Below are 17,608 nucleotides of genomic sequence, written 5' to 3'. Positions count from 1 at the left end.
GAATGCAAAAGTGCAGAGGATAGAGCAAAACAAAACACTGGTCACGAGTTAGAAGCCTAAAACAAGATTTTTTTTTTAAAGTGAAATGTCAGAGGATTTCGATATAAGAGAAGAGAGGCTTGAGTTTGTTGCACAGCCCTATTTGTTTGAGCCATGATAGGCATCTAAGCTTACGCTACTCCTACATCCTACGTTGCGTCAGGGGGTTACTCTTTTGGCATAAATTGATGCTTACAGTTGTCTGCCAGAAGCTATTTACTGTTGGTAAAATTATAAATATGGATATTTTTCTTCCAAAAACCCATTGCTTCGCTTCAGAAGACCTTTATTAATGGATTTATTATGGATTACTTTTATGATGAATGGATGCACTTTTTTGGGCTTCAAAATCTCACGCCCCCTTCACTATAATTATAAAGCTTGGAAGAGCCAGAACATTATTCAATAAAACTCTGATTGTGTTCGTCTGAAAGAAAATAGTCACATACACCTAGGATGGCTTGAGGGTGAGTAAATCATGGAATAATGTTTATTTTTGGGTGATCTATCCCTTTAAAGGGGTGGTTCATTGTGATTTCACCTTTTTACTTTAGTTAGTGTGTAATGTTGCTGCTTGAGTATCTGCAAAGTTACAGTGCTGAAAGTTCAATGCAAATGAAGATTTTGTCTTTTAAAGTTATGGCAGTTTAATGCCTACAAAAATGACCGGTTTGGACTACAACGAGCTTCTTCCCGGGTTGGTGACATCATAAACCCTGCAAAACACTGCCCACGGGAACACACAACAAAGTGGGTGAGGCCATGTCGAACGCCATTATGGAAACGGAAGAGTTGTCTACACCGGACGCGAGCGTCGCGTCGCGTCAATAGATAATAGAACCCGTTATAATCATTGATATTGTCTACACTGGATGCGGCGCGGAAGACAGCTTCTACAATCTACACGAGTTCAATGCTGGATTTGCACAAAGGCTATTACTGAAAGATGAAGCAGTTCCCACTTTAAAAGCAGAAGCTGCTGTTTATCGGCCCCCAACTGTAAGTATGTTTTATTGTTTGTACATGTCTTTTAAATATGTATAGTTCTGTTGCTATTTTTTGGTTGCATCAAGGACGTAAACAAAGACCAACGTGGTTTTGCTTCGCTAGCCAGTTAGCTAAATTCTATTTCATACTTCTCCAACAAACACCAACAAACTTCTATGTTCAGAGACAAACAGTTGTTCATGCTGTAAATTAAACGATACCTTTACAAAAATGCTATACTCAGTCATGTATTCGGCTACAGTAAAGCTTTACTTAGGATAAAACCGTTTATTGAAAGCTAACAAACAACAGTAACATTTACAAGTGACAGCATATCTAAACACTTTGACTCAAATACAAACGGAAATATTTACCATTCAGAAACGTCCTTTAAAAGCCGTGCTTGCAGAGGTTCTGCTTGACCCTCTTCATTACTGCTATCTGGGTCTGATTCGGGCTCAGTTTGATACGGCAATATAGATGCCATTATTTACATTTCCACTGAAGCACATGTAACAACTAATGGTAGGGGGCGTGGCGTTTCCGGACGCTTCAGCGAATCACAATACACTGGGCTGGCTAACCAATCTGAGCACATTGCATATTTCGGAGGGAGTGCTATCATATAAGCAGGAAGTTAATCTGTCTGTTCAAATGACAATGGAAACAGCGGTGTAGAATAAAGGTAAAATATATGAAAAACACAGCGTTTTTTTAAAAACTAAGCATTAAGACATGTTAAACTGCGCCCCATAAACACAATCAAGCCTAGAAAAAAAAACAGTGAACCACCCCTTTAAGTGAATATAAACAGCTGAGAAATAAAATGCATGTGTAAGGGCTGGTTCACACAGAACGCGTTTTGGCTGTATAAGTTTAAAATATTCTGGCTGAACCCCCGGTGTGAATTTTTCAAGGCGACCATTATTTAGAATGTATCGCTTTATCGTTTCCATGGTGATGCATCATTGCTTGTCATGTGACATACCGCAGCCACAATAGCGCTGTATGACTGATGATCTGCTTTTATTTAATTTTTCCTTTTTTATTCAAAATATTCACAAATTTGATAAATATAGCATGAAATATTGTATATTCTGATGTATGTGTTTTGTTGTTTAAACACCTTTGTAACGATCGCGTTAGTTGAGCTACATGTGCGACGGGCGCCGTCATGTTAGTTTGCACCGCAGTTCAGTACTTATTTTAACTTGAGCGGCGTTCTTAGAATGCCATGTCATACGCAAGACACTGCAAAACACGAGCGCAACAGTTAAAGACGTCTGTCTAGCACATTTATATTGATGAAGAATGGAAAAGTAGCTCAGTGGAATGGAAAAACTGTATATTGGACATGAATTAAAGTGACAGCAGCCTAATATACCTGCCTCTGCCTATGTTTTTAATGTTAATCAAACAATAAGACAAAGAAAGAAGAAGAAAAAAAAAAAAATTGCTCACTGCTCTTGAACCTGAAAAACCTAAAAAGCACTGTTTATTTCATTTATCTGTTTGTTCTATTGTATTTATTTTTGCTATTGCTCGTAATTTGATTATTTGCTCTCATTTTATTACGGACTGTTTACTTGTCTTTACTAATGTTTAAAATTTATATAAGTTGGGCTAGTAGTTTTTGGTGTCATAGCCTTATTTATTAAGGCTACATGGGATAAAACACCAAAAACAACAACTAGGCCCATTTTTATTTATTTATTCTTTACTTTTTTTGTGGTGGAGCCAGTGAAAATTTTGGCAGGGCAAGTAAAAATTTGAACCACTAGCCCAATAGAGATATTAAAAGGAAAATAGAAAAAAAAAAAAAAAAAAAAAAAAAAATTCAGATAGACAGATAGAAGAGAGGGTGTGTGGCTGAAGTTAGCAAAATAGCAGTTAGCAAAACAATTCCAGCAGCTTCAATGGCACAGTCACAGACATTAACATTTTTACACGTACACTGTATTCAACAGGCACTTTAATCCAAGAGGATTTTTAGTAAGTGCTAGGAACATGTTTTGCCTGGGAATCAAAGCCACAACTTTGAGCTACATATTTAAAGGTAACTCCTGAGCCTGAGGTTTGTTACTGCCACAGTGACGCAAGAACAAACGCAAGTACAATGAAACCGTATGCTAACAATGCTTTAGCAACCTGCATTAGCACACAGTATGAGTCTGGCCTCAAACTACATATAAGTGGCTTGACCTCAGCTCACCCACACACACAGGTGAGTGGACAGCAGTTATGTCACCCACCAGCTGGCAAAGGTCTTGTCAGCCCTGCCGTTGGTGCTCGCCTGGAGGCTGATGGGATTAGAGAGATCCGACCGAGCCTGGCACTGTCTAGATGACTGGGCCCTGTTGCTGAGAGTCTGACGCCAGGAGGCTGAGTGATTGAGGGCCGGCTGTGACTCACAGGTGAGGCTTGTTTTAAATCCATAGCAACTCCAGCAGGATCACAGCTATTGCTCACAGGTAGGGAGTGTTCTGTGTGCACAGTTGAGTAACAACAGAACACACACACACGCACACACACGCCCTGGTACACCCATGCATTGAGTCACAAAGGAAAAGGAAATTTGAGGAAAAATTTTGAATTATAAGATATAATTATAAGTCAAACTCACAATTGTGTGGAAAAACAGCCAGAATTGTAAGATAAAAAAAATGGCAATTACCTTTTTTAAAAAATCCTGTGGCAGAAACAAAAAAACTGAATTCCAAGATGTAAATTCAGAATTCTGAGGGGAAAAAAAGTCAGAATTGTGAGATGTAAACTCAGAATTCTGTGGGAAAAATAATCAGAATTACAAGATGTAAACTCGGAATTCTGAGGGAAAAATAATCAGAATTGTGAGATGTAAACTCAGAATTCTGAGGGAAAAATAATCAGAATTGTGAGATGTAAACTCAATTCTGAGGGGAAAAAAAGTCAGAATTGCGAGATGTAAACTCAGAATTCTGAGAGGAAAAATAATCAGAATTACAAGATGTAAACTCGGAATTCTGAGGGGAAAAAAAGTCAGAATTGCGAGATGTAAACTCAGAATTCTGAGGGAAAAATAATCAGAATTGCGAGATGTAAACTCAGAATTCAGAGAGGAAAAAAGTCAGAATTACTGTATGAGATTAAAACTCAGAATTCTGAAAAATGTCAATAGTGATGTAAACACACAATTGTGAAAAAACAGTCAGAACTGTGAAATAAAAAGTCTCAATGACCTTTTTTTTATTGCTTTTAATTAACTTTTTATCTACAGTGGCAGAAACAAGCTTTCATAGTTCTGGCTTTCCTGTGATACTTCAGCAGATGTTAAACATCCCACCACTTCCACTGATGTTTACCCCTCTTATCTGTCCCTCCCTCTCTCTCTCTCTCTCTCTCTCTCTCTCTCACACACACACACACACACACACACAAACATACATACACACACATACACAATCATCAATACTGCACTCTTTTTGAACTCAATCTATGTTCTTTAGCTGGCTGATTTAACAAGCTATCTGAATAGCGGGTGGATTTGGACAAACGATCCAGCTGAGCACCACCCCTGAAAGATGGCAACACTGAATTGGCACACAACGATTCTCGGTTAAATGACAGCTCACGCAAACGCAGATCATCAATACACAACTAGTGGTCTAATTCAAAGCCCTCCCGTGAGCTCTAACCCACTTTAGGTTAATGAAATGTAAATCTATACAGACTGACACAGTAAACTAGAATTTAAATATCTGTTAGCCCAATGAAAATATTATGTGAATTGTGCTGTAAGCTAGTCTTCATAGTTAAGTTTCCATTGCTTTAAGAGTAACACCCCAGATACAGGAGACATCCGCCTGCCCTTGATCAACCAGAATAGTTTCTTTGTCCTCATTTTAGGTGTTGGACTTCAGGTGGCCTATTTAACAGGCTTAAGTATCTGATGAGAGCCGTAATCCTAATGGTGTGGCAAGTATTAACTTTTTTTAAAGTTACAAACCAAAAACTGTAACCGAAACCTTTTGGGAATCTATTGAAACATTGACGAGACACACATTGACTGAACCTGTTGCAACACACACCAGCACATCCCCCCTCCCTAAACCACCTATGCTGGAATGCCCGACAGAGCACATGCCAATAAACATAGCAACCAATACAGGTTTACAGGGGAAAAGCTGAAACAACAAAAACAACATGGAAAAAAATGCATGAGGAGACAGATTTACATTACATAATCATCAATGACCACTTAGCAAAATTGTTTTTAGAACAAAATGTTTTATTGTTGTAGTATTTTTTTTTTTTGCATTATTTTATTGTATTATTTCTTAGTGAAAACTCAAAAATAAAACTAATTAATATCAGTTACCAGACATTTAAACAAAATAATCTGTATATTGTATCAGTCATAAAAAAAAATATATATATATTGCCAATCTATATATGAATGGAACGATGAAACAGTGGAACAATGGAACGATATAATAGATATAATGATAGAACGATAGATAGAACGATAGATAGGTAGAACGATAAAACGATAGATAGATAGATAGATAGATAGATAGATAGATAGATAGATAGATAGAATGATAGAACGATAGATAGAACGATAGATAGATAGAACGATAGAACGATAGATAGAACGATAGATAGAACGATAGATAGATAGATAGATAGATAGATAGATAGGATGATACTAGCCTACATACATTTGTGACCACTTAGTTCGTAAACTGAGCCTAAATATACTTGCAAATTAAATAAATAATAATAATTACTTTAAAAGCATTAAAATATTCATAATACACATTATGTTTTGTTTCGATAGAATTATTAATTATTTCTTAGTCGAAAAGTATAAATAAAACCAATCAAATTGGTTCTGCATCAGTAATCATCGGACATTTAAACAATTTGTTGTAAAAAGTGATCGTCGATCACGATAGATAGATAGATAGATAAGAGAGGTGTGTGGAGAGAGAGAGAGAGAGAGAGAGAGAGAGAGAGAGAGAGAGAGAGAGAGAGAGAGAGAGAGAGAGAGAGAGAGAGAGGGGTTATGTTCTTTTCCTGACAGATAAATAAAAAAACAATGCAAATCACTTCTGTTCTCATGGTGAGCTGCATTTAAATGACACTATCAACACGAACAAGAAACTTGATCTCTCATCAAGTTCATTAATGATGACAAATCTAACCATAAACCCACTAAAGACAATAATCTTATGCAATACAAAGAACAACGACGAAAACTCATAAAGCATGCACTTTCGTGACACGGATTAGCCCATTAGATCACCACCTGTGATCGATAAGTTGTTCCAACAGTTGGATCAATGCACTTTACCTTATAGACATTTTCCGTAATGCGGTGAACCTCGTCGGTGCGAGACATGGTGAAATCTTCAGTTAAAACCATAAACGGTGTTTTGCAGAACGTGGTGTGTTATCCGAACAGTGTCTGTGTGATGAGGGTCAGCTGCGGATCTGCGCTCCGATCCACGGGAGTCTGTTCTCAGCTCAACACTACCGTGCGGAGGCAACAGAACGAAGGAGGGGCTTACAAAAGTAGCACCGCCCCGTGTTAGGAAAACGCGAGAAGGAGGCGTGGCTACGCTTCACCTGCGCCCGCCCACTTCCGGATGTAATTTCTCTAGAACCCCCTGGATATTGATCTTCATTGTTTAACATTTCATTGTTTTATGTCAGGTTTGGCTATGAACACTTTGAGAGACTGCAGAAAACAGCTTCTTTAATTATTTTATTATATCAGAGCAAATTCTTTACACACTGGGTAAGAAAAATGTGTAAAGTTTGTTGGAAAAAAAAATAATTTCGATCGTACAGTGCTTCATCTGTTTGTTACCCAGGATTTCACTGCTTTACTAGTGAATATCCAGGACTTTTCCACTCATTTGTGATCATATATATATATATATATATATTTTTTTTTTTTTTTTTTTTTCAATGACTGGAATCAAAATTTAAAGCTCCCTGATATTTCTCTGTGAGAGTCAGAGGAAAACCCTTTATAATTACAGTATTAGACATAAAATAACACACACAGATTCATATATGTATATAAATGCTTACATACATGAACAGAAGGTTTACATTAAACACAAACTGAGCCATCGGAAGAGGATTGGCAGTTTGCATCTGTCAGCACAGATTTATTTCCTCTCAATTAGTGATATTAAGAGCCCCCTGGTGGTCATGAGATGCTAACACACCTCCAAGTGGCAAAACCAGGAAATCAATGTAGTTTACATTGTAGAATACACAGATTTTAACCCAAACTCTTAAAGGGTTTGCATACATGAACAGGCTAAAAAACGCACATTATTTAAAAAACATCTGTAAATGTGCTTTAATGTAAAAGTATTGAAATTTGCTACTTAAAAGTGCTCATAGTTCATATATTTTAGCAAATCAAATAGGAACTACTATATCCAATAAACATACTTAAACTAACAACAGGCATTTTAATAGAAGAACATATTAAGTCTGGAAATCCAAAAATGTTTTCCATAAATGTGAGAGCACTGTTTCTGATGCAAGCCTATTAAATATCCCACGAAAGCCTTCTTTTCTGTCAATTATATTCCCCTAGCTCTTCCTTTCATTAAAACAGAGTGATGAGCAAGGTTGTAAGATCAAACATTACGCTGCCAGCATCTCTCGCTCCGGCTTGATTTGCGCCTCTTTTCTCTCTGCAAAGACACAGAACACAATCAAAAAGTCAAATAAAAGAGCCATGTCATTCTCTCACACAGTGCTGTGTTTGACAGTACTAAAACAACACCTGTCTCCCCCGTAGGCACCGCTGGCAATGGATCTGTGGGTAATTCTGGAAGGGTTATATCTTCTCCCTGGCCAGGACGGAGAGAGAGAAGCGTTGGATCAGACACATGCTACGCCGAACCAGCGAGCGATGATAAAGATGGATGACAGGTAAAGGTGCCCATACCTGAGTGATGGCCTCCAGCTCAGCTAACACAGCATCCTCATCCTCCAGTGTCAACGAACCCGCCAGCAGTTCATCAATTTGCTGCAAGGGAAGAAGTTTCAAGAAGCAGTGAGACATTTGAAGCAATAAAAACCAGGAAAGAGCAGCGTGGCCAATGTCCAGGGCTATAAAAGCAGGAAGGGTGATGAGAAGCTTGAACATTTTATTACAAATAGTGAAGATCAATTACATTTGGACACTTAAAGGGACAGTTCACTGAAAAATGAAAATTCTCCCACTATTTACTTTTCCTTATACCATCTCCGATGTATATGACTTTCTTTCTTCAGATAAACACAAACGATTAATATTTTTAGGAAAATAATCCATCTCTGTGAGTCTATATAACGGCATTGGCCGCTCATTTGACACTTGGAAAAACCAACAATCGTGACTGTAATCTATAGGGGCTTTCACACCGGAGGAATCTTTTCATAGTTCCTAGAACTATTGGCGGAAGTACCCGGATTTTGCCGTGTTCGCACTGCAGGAACTAGGGCTGATTTTAGTTCTAAGAACTCCTTTTGGGGGAACTAAATTAGCTCCTGCTTCAAGAGTAGGGTCTAAACCAGCACTATTGGAACTATCAGTGTCGTGACTGTACATTGATTGGTCAAACGCATGTCAAACACCGGCACCCGGCATTTTTAAAAAGCCGTGTAAACATATTTACTTCACGAACATGGAAAACAGTGATAACGGGATTTACCTGCAGGGTTGTGTTCTTTTCTCCGCCTCGATGATATGTAATACTGAAAGTTGTCATAGGAGATTTCGTCTCTTAGCCCCACTTTTTGCTCTTTCAGGTGCGTAGATTATGTGTTTACATTCCATCTCCGTTATCACAAAACCCACGACACACAACAAACAGCTCCGATCACGGCATCCTCCATCCACCGGTTTTTAGCGTTTGTAAATGCCGCACTTAAGACGCCGCTGTCGGCCAATTCAGAGTTCCTATTCTCTGTGTGAATGCAACCAGGAACATGGCCTGGGGAGAAATTAGTTCTCGAGAAACTATCCTAGTGGCTAGTTCCTATAACTGAGTTTCTAGAACTATTCGGTGCAAAAGCCCCTCATGCGACCCCGGTTGAGGAATCAGTGTCTTCTGAAGCAAAAAGATAGATGTGTGTAAAGGCCTTTCCACACCAAGAACTATAAAGATAACGATAAAGATATTGTTCTGAAAATCATTCTGTATATATAAGAATAGCTCACACGACAGCTATAATGATAATGATATAGAGAAACGATATGTAGTAGGGTTCACTTTCAGAACAATTTTTTTTTCCAGCTGTTGAACGATAAAACACTGACAGCCAATCAATATCCATTCTAATTTAAGGGCGTGCGCATTTAAAATGGCAGACAACATTGCGGTTGCGGAGCAGTTAATTGCCGAAGTTGACAAGTCAACCCCCCTTTTCAAGGATACTTTAAAGAAAATAGATATATGGAAAACAATCGGTCATTCCCTCGGAATAAATGGTGAGAAATATTAACAATGAGATCATTATGTCAGGCTAGCAAACACTGTAACAAAATTACCTCAGGAATCCAGCGCTAGTTTCGAAAGCATTTTCTTCCTTCCTTTGAAGTTGCAGTGAAAAAGTCTAGGTGTTGTTTTTATTCCACTAGATTGACTTCGTCAGCTAAATTCCCTGTTAGATCAGATCGATTACACTAGCTGTTCACTTGAAACACAGCATGCTCAGGACTTCTGCTGGTTAAAGCCATGTGAATGCAACAAGAACAGCAAAAACATGTTGTACACACTTTGAAACCGCAGAATAAGCTTAGAGTAAGCTTAGAATAAACAGACCGTTATCGTTCGTTGGTGTGAATGCAAATATAGTAATCGTTATAGTAATCTTTGTAGTTATTGTTCTTGGTTTAAATGGGCCTTAAGAAAAATAGTCATATTTTATACTCTTTTTACTATAAACTATTATTTCCGGAGATGGGAAAATTTTCATTTTTGGTTAAACTGTCCCTTTAAGACACACTTAAAAAGGTGTAAATGTCATTTTTTGGTTGTTTTTAGTGGTTGTACACTATGACTGAGTTTACTTGAAACAGTAATATTGTGAAAAATTATTTCAATTTAAAATGTTTCCTATTTAAATACATATTAGAATGTAATTTATTCCTGTGATCAAAGCTGAATTTTCAGCATCATTACTCCAGTCTTCAGTGTCACATGATCCTTCAGAAATCATTTTAATGTGATGATTTGATGCTCAAGAAACATTTCTGATTATTATTAATGTTAAAAACTGTTCTGCTTCATTTTTTTTTTTTTTTAACAAAACCTCTTAACTGTCACTTTTGATCAATTGAATGTATCCTCACCTTGAATAAAATCATTAAATAAAAAATAAAATATCTTACCGCTCCCAAACTTTGGAACGATATGAATTCTCCCTGAATTCACACAGTCGTAGTTTATCATATTACTTATAGACATGTTACAGTAACATTCAACAACCACAAAGTGTCACAATTATATTGTTTAATTATTTGAGAAATGAGCAAACATAATTTTGCAAAATGTTTTGTTTAAAGTGTTCTTGTGCTGTCTTTCTGTCTTTCTTTAATATAAATGCAATGATTGTCATACATTTTGAAGTGTTTTAAGTCTATTTAGCGTGACTCTGGATGTGAAGTGGACTGAATGTGACAGTTATAACCTTCTGATACTCGATGGCCTCTTGCGTCTCCTCTAGTATTCTCTCCACCTCCTCAATTGACATGACCTGATGAGAAAAAAAAATGTGGCAGAAAAAAAATTACTTCAGTCAAATGCTCATAATAGACCAGTAAATAACTTTTTATATATTCATAACATTATTGACCTTATGCTAACCTCCACCCCCATTTGGTTAGTGTTGCTCACTGAGACAAGCATTACAAAACGCCCCACAGAAATGAATCAGTGAACAGTGCAATTTTCAGTAAAATGTGCTCATAAAGCAGTGAAAATGGAAAATATGTTATTCTTATATAAGTTGGAATTATGTGAACAGAATTGTTTCTGATGTTCCTACAACACATGATACTGTAAACTTATTCTCACCTCTACTGTAACTTGAATCAATACACAAAGTCCCGCTCAAAAGTTTGTGGTTAGTTTTTTTTTTTTTTTGGAAAGAAATTAATACTTTTATTCAGCAAAGATGATTTAAAGTGCCCCTATTATGCTTTTTCAGATATTAACTTTCATATAGTGTGTAATATATGGATAAATGGAGTTATTGTCTCCCAAAAGAAAGAAATGATTCTGAAATGCCTGAAACATGTCGTCAGTAATTCCAGTCTTACTTCGTGCTCAAACCCACATAGGTTTGTAACACATTTGCACATTGCCAGCCTGAGGTCTTCATTGGTTGCCCGCGAACAACGTCTACTTTGACCCTCAAACAATTTAGTTGTAGCTGAGGCCTGGAAGAAGTTGGTTTCGTGTTGTTGACATGTCGAGAAGACACTGTTTTCTTCAAAAGCAAATGGAATTTGTTGCACTTCTAAAGAATGAGGACTCGAATTGATACGGCATTATTACTGTTCATATCACTGTGGAAGATTCAGAGCTGAAATTCAGGGGCCATTTTTGCGACACTGTTTTCAACTAAAAACAGAAACTTTTTTTGCACTTTGGCCACTCATTTACATGACAATGGTGTTTTGTGGGCCTGAAAATGCAAGTTTTTGAAAACAATACCATTATTGTCTCAGAGTAAAACTACAAAAACGCGTAGCGTGTAGTGTTTCTTTACAAAGTGACATCGCCAACTACTGGCCTGGCATGAATAATACAGCGTTTTTATTCGTTTTCTCGGATCTGTGTGAACGAGGATCATTTTGACAACGTTGTAATCTGTACACAAAAAAACGAAAACATTTCCATTTATAGTACATTGTTTTTGTGTAAACGGACCCTCAGGAATAGGCGTTTTGTTTCCGACACGTGCTGTAACCAATCACAACAGACTAGGCCGTCTGACCAATCAGAGCAGAGTAGCTCTCGGGAAGGAGGGGTTTAGAGAGACCGAATGCTTTATCGAACCGTTTCAGATACTGAGAAAAGATAATCAAAACACAGATCCTCCGAAGACTTATATTAGAAAACAGCAAAAACTTGTCTGATAATATAACGGGTGACAAGGTAGTTACACTATATGTTGGGTTTAGCAAAAGGGACATTTTTTCCTGTTGTTGATTTCGAGGGGCTCTGGAGATTCAGAGGTCTTAATAGTATGGCCCAGGACAAAACAAAGACAGGTCAGCTCTGCTGTAATCTAAGAGTGTTATGTTTAAGCCTTTAATCCCAGAACAATGTGCAACAGCTCCCAAAACATGGTGCTGCGAACTACAGTGCCCACTGCACCAAAACAGACCAACGAACCATCTTAATTCCTAATAACAGCATTAAACATGACTGATAAATGATTACTAGGCTTCTGCAGGTATGTTCACTTGTTACAATACAGCAGATCTGTGAGTTAAAGTCACCATGAAAGAAAAATTCTTATTTTTTTAATGGAATATTGCAGCGTTTATTATAAATGGTTTATCTATGCACATCATTTTTTTTTTTTTTTTTTATCCACGTGCCCTCATAATCAAAAGAAATATGCAGCATTTTGTCTGAGAAATAATAAAGACACTTTCTCATTTAGAATTTGTCTTAAATCTATTTTGGTAAAAAAAAGTCGTGAGAAAAACCTATCGTGAAACCAGTATCGTGAATCGTATCGCATCATGAGTTGAGTGAATCGTTACATCCCTAACCAATAGCAAACCACAACCATCCAATCAATTCCCCATAGACAAAATCAAGTCCCCCCCTACATTTGTTCTTGTTTCACTCATATTTACGTCACAATAGAGAAGAAAGACTATTGCAACTTCCATTTCATGAGGACTTTAAACTAGTTTCAGTCTATATAAACCTATATATAGACTTACACACACACACACACAATATATATATATGTGTATATATATATATATATATATACATACAACCCGAATTCCGGAAAAGGAATAAATTTTAAAAAAATTTTAAATTTAAATAAAATGAAAACTAAAAGACTTTCAAATCACATGAGCCAATATTTTATTCACAATAGAACATAGATAAAATAACAAATGTTTAAATGGAGAAATTTTACAATTTTATGCACAAAATGAGCTAATTTCAAATTTGATGTCTCAAAATAGTTGGGACAGGGGCATGTTTACATGGTGTAGCATCTCCTCTTCTTTTCAAAACAGTTTGAAGACGTCTGGGCATCGAGGTTATGAGTTTCTGAAGTTTTGGTGTTGGAATTTGGTCCCATTTTTGCCTGATGTAGGTTTCCAGCTGTTGAAGAGTTCGTGGTCGTCTTTGACGTATTTTTCATTTAATGTTGCTCTAAAACCTATATATACCTTTCAGCATTCATAGTGCCTTCCAAAACATGCAAGCTGCCCATACCATATGCACTTATGCACCCCCATACCATCAGAGATGCTGGCTTTTGAACTGAATGCTGATGACACGCTGGAAGGTCTGCCTCTTCTTTAGCCCAGAGGACACGGCGTCCGTGATTTCCAACAAGAATGTCAAATTTGAACTCGTCTGAACATAGAACACTTTTCCACTTTAAAACAGTCCATTTTAAATGAGCCTTGGCCCACAGGACACGTGTTCACATATGGCTTCCTTTATGCATGATAGAGCTTTAGTTGGCATCTGCAGATGGCACGGCGGATTGTGTTTACTGACAGTGGTTTCTGGAAGTATTCCTGGGCCCATTTAGTAATGTCATTGACACAATCATGGCAATGAGTGACGCAGTGTTGTCTGAGGGCCCAAAGACCACGGGCATCCAATAAAGGTCTTCGGCCTTGTCCCTTACGCACAGAGATTTCTCCAGTTTCTCTGAATCTTTTGATGATGTTATGCACTGTAGATGGTGAGATTGGCAAAGCCTTTGAAATTTGACGTTGAGGAACATTATTTTTTAAAGTATTCCACAATCTTTTTACGCACTCTTTCACAGCTCTGCCCATCTTTACTTCTGAGAGACTCTGCCTCTCTAAGACATCCCTTTTATAGCTAATCATGTTACAGACCTGATATCAATTAACTTAATTAGTTGCTAGATGTTCTCCCAGCTAAATCGTTTCAAAATTTCTTCCTTTTTCAGCCATTTGTTGCCCCCATGCCAACTTTTTTGAGACCTGCAGCAGGCATCAAATTTGAAATGAGCTCATTTAGTGGATAAAACTGTAAAATTTCTCAGTTTAAACATTTGTAATGTTATCTATGTTCTATTGTGAATAAAATATTGGCTCATGTGATTTGAAAGTCTTTTAGTTTTCATTTTATTCAAATTTAAAAAACATCCCAACTTTTCCGGAATTCGGGTTGTATAAATATATATATATATATATATATACATATATATATATATATATATATATATATATATATATATATATATATATATAGACTTACCTCATGCATTTGCTTGAGACAGTCATTTCCAGCTTTTAAACCCTCGATGACCTTTACTTCAATCTGAACAAATTCAATATCTTGAACCTGAATGAAGCATATTCGAAAAGTAATTCATATTGCTCATACTTCTTGTAAAATCCTCTTATATGTCTTAATGTTAATGATCACATTTAATACTTTAAATGTGAATAATATCATCTAAACCTACCATGCGCTCCAGGTTGGCTATCTGGATCTCGGTCTTGTCCAGCAGGCGATCTTGGTAGCGTTTCTTTTTGAGCAGCAGAAGAGCTCGTCTGTGAAATGCATGAATCACACGTGTTAGTGAATCTGTTAAACCAAAATCACTTTTGCCATGTGCAATGCAGATGGCACCACGTCAGCACAATAAAGGCACTATGCAATGCATGATGGGTGACTGTGGGTGATCGGCTATCATGAATGTTAGCGTTACATAATCTGAAATGTCTTACTCTTTCTTGCCATCCTTCAGGAGCAGTTTGGCCAGACGTCTCTCTTTCTCCAGCTGTAATGTGATTTTCTTCTGATATTGTTTCAGTTTATCTCTCTGCTGTTTCAGTTGCTGTGATCCAGTGACAGGATGTGATGTAGAAACATGACAGTTCACTTATAGACACACTTCTTATTCATAAAGTTGTCAGTTTCTCGATTTCGAGGAATAAACAGACATGGATCTGTGTGCATGTACGCCTGAAACACTGTTCTGATAAATAAGACAGCAGACTCCACTCAAACAGACACTGTCCAACACAATATTCTAAGGCCTCCCATATAGACTTAAATAATTCTAGTATTTCTTCTGTAATTTTGATAATGCTTCTTGTTTTCAACTCATCTTATTAATAGAAACTGTGAAAACTGATGTTGAATAAACAATAGTTATTAAGGAGGGAAAAAAAAAAATTTGATTTCATTTTGAATTTGTGTTTTTTTAGCATGTTAAATACTTTATAAATATTTAATATATTACATTAAAAATATATATTATATAATATAACATTAATAATAATTTAAAGACCCCCCTCAAGTTTTTTAATGTTGTTTATATCTATGTGGTGTTTTTAATATGCTTTAAGACAAACCATGTGCAAATTCATAAGTCAACACAATTGCTGAGTATTTTCTCTTTAAAACTGCAGTAAACCAAAGTAAATCGCTGGTGTTTCTGACGTCACAAACTACCTTGTAACCAATCACGTCAACGTGCTGGCGGACTTCAGCATATCATTAACTGACCGTGCAAGGGAGTCTCAAAAGAAGGTTATCCCGGTATATTTTTCTGTTGATATGAAAAATCATGTAGATTTAGCAATATAGCGGGTGTATGATGCATATTACTATGTTATGATAAACTATATGCCTTTCTCCACTGACATTCTCAGTTGTTCAAAGCGTTTCTAAGGATACTGATTGTTAGAAGGCAGCTGTCTGACTCATGAATGTGAATGGTTTGTGTAACATTAGCAACACATTATTAGTTATTTGATAAAGTAGTCAAGCAAAACGCTAATCATATTAATTATGTGTCCGACGTTGTAAAAATTGATACCATTGTGCAGCGTTTACCTCAGTAAGTTGAGCGAGTGGATCTCGTCTGAGCTCGTGCGAGTGGGTGGAGGCGGGGCTAATTAGCATATTCATAGGTCCGTGTATATTAAATGAGGCAAGGGTGTAGTTACATTAAGGCATTAATATATATTTTTTTCCACAGGAAAAAAACGTTTAAATATGCAATTTTGGTGATCAAAGATGAGTTTTAAGGGATAAAATTATCAACTACAGGGGGACTTTAATTACTTTAAATTATTTTAATAATTTAAACACTTTTAAGCCAGCCCCCTTAATTAGCTTATATTGTAGTTTACATTGCTATTTATATTTTATTATAGAATAGAATATACTTTCTATAGTAAATCTAAATTATATATTATTCTATTAAATGTTGTTCTACGCAACTATACCGATTTGTGTTCTACAGTAGATGTGGTTCTAATTCTATTCTACTCAATACAATTTTGTAGCATTTTATTCTAATACATTATGTTCTATAATTGATACTATTCCATTTCAATCTATTCAATAAAAGATGTTCTCTCTTCTATAATAAACGGTTCTATTCTATAACAAACACAACTCTCTAACATTGTTATATACTATATCAGACTGTGTTCTGTTGTACTACTTTTATGTTATAATAAACTGTTGTGTTCTATAATATACACTCTTTTCTATTCAATAACAGAAGCAGATCTGTTCTGCTCTACACTATCTGTTCTACAGACTGTGTTCTGTTGTATTCTATAATACACTCATTTCTACAGAAGCTGTTGTGTATCTATTCTGTGTTCTGTAAAGTAGGACAGCTGATCTAATCCTTTCATTGGCAGTTCAGTATGGCTGAACTCATTTCAGACGCTCTACAGTATGTTGGCTCTCTATCTACACGCGTATGCGATGACACAAACCCAACACAAGTGAGTGCGATGCTGATTGACTTATTGATTGATCTTACCAATATCGCCCTGTCCTGCTCTGTCACTCGACTGGAGCGTCCCTGTCTGCCGAAAACATTTCCCATCGCGAATAAACCACATCCCCGCCTCTGTTATAATATTACATATCATCTGAAATGCTAGCTACTCTTCACTTCAAAACACATGGAAGAGATGTGCTCCGCTGTGTCAGGTGTATATCGAAGGATGGCGTTTTTTGATTCGGCTGTCTCACATGGCTCGCTAAGCCCATGTTGTGTTTATAGAGGCAGCTGCGCCCTCTAGCGTCTATGATGTGATTATTTGACGCCCCCTGTCTTTCGCTTTGTACAGGTGTATGAAGGGCATTCGTTCATTTATACAGGGTAACATGGGGTAAGATTGTACTGTAAATTGTTGACAGACCAACAGTAAAAGTTGAACTGTGAATCATGTCCAGTCTCTTAACATACCACATAGAGTAATGTGTAAATTTGTACCGTCGAAATGTATATATGCCGTACAGATAAAGTGCAGTATTGTGCATTTTCAGTCATCATCAAAATCGTAGACATAGTTTACATCTGA

The 17,608-nt window shown here is 36.7% G+C and overlaps 2 protein-coding genes across 7 annotated transcripts in view; both read right to left on the bottom strand.

Annotated features, from left to right (window-relative positions):
• baiap2a (BAR/IMD domain containing adaptor protein 2a) overlaps nt 1-6,561 on the bottom strand; it is a 109,756-nt gene extending 103,195 nt beyond the window's left edge. For all 6 annotated transcript variants that reach the window (XM_051885793.1, XM_051885795.1, XM_051885790.1 and 3 more), the window contains exon 1: nt 6,362-6,561. In XM_051885793.1, coding sequence (XP_051741753.1) covers nt 6,362-6,433 — 72 coding nt within the window. In that variant the 5' untranslated portion in view covers nt 6,434-6,561. The remainder of the gene's footprint in view (nt 1-6,361) is intronic.
• A 132-nt stretch (nt 6,562-6,693) lies between these two features.
• On the bottom strand, nt 6,694-17,279 carry chmp6a (charged multivesicular body protein 6a). The gene is made up of 8 exons (XM_051885975.1): nt 17,062-17,279; nt 15,002-15,111; nt 14,737-14,824; nt 14,526-14,612; nt 10,714-10,779; nt 7,985-8,065; nt 7,820-7,886; nt 6,694-7,727 (listed from the first exon to the last, which is right to left on the bottom strand). Exons 1-8 carry the CDS (start codon nt 17,125-17,127, stop codon nt 7,678-7,680), a joined length of 615 nt encoding a protein of 204 aa, XP_051741935.1. The 5' UTR covers nt 17,128-17,279; the 3' UTR covers nt 6,694-7,677.
• Between the last annotated feature and the right edge of the window lie 329 nt (nt 17,280-17,608).

This window comes from Ctenopharyngodon idella, chromosome 3 (assembly GCF_019924925.1).
Source record: "Ctenopharyngodon idella isolate HZGC_01 chromosome 3, HZGC01, whole genome shotgun sequence".
Lineage (NCBI taxonomy): Eukaryota > Metazoa > Chordata > Actinopteri > Cypriniformes > Xenocyprididae > Ctenopharyngodon > Ctenopharyngodon idella.
This window is presented reverse-complemented; position numbering and strand designations above follow the sequence as displayed.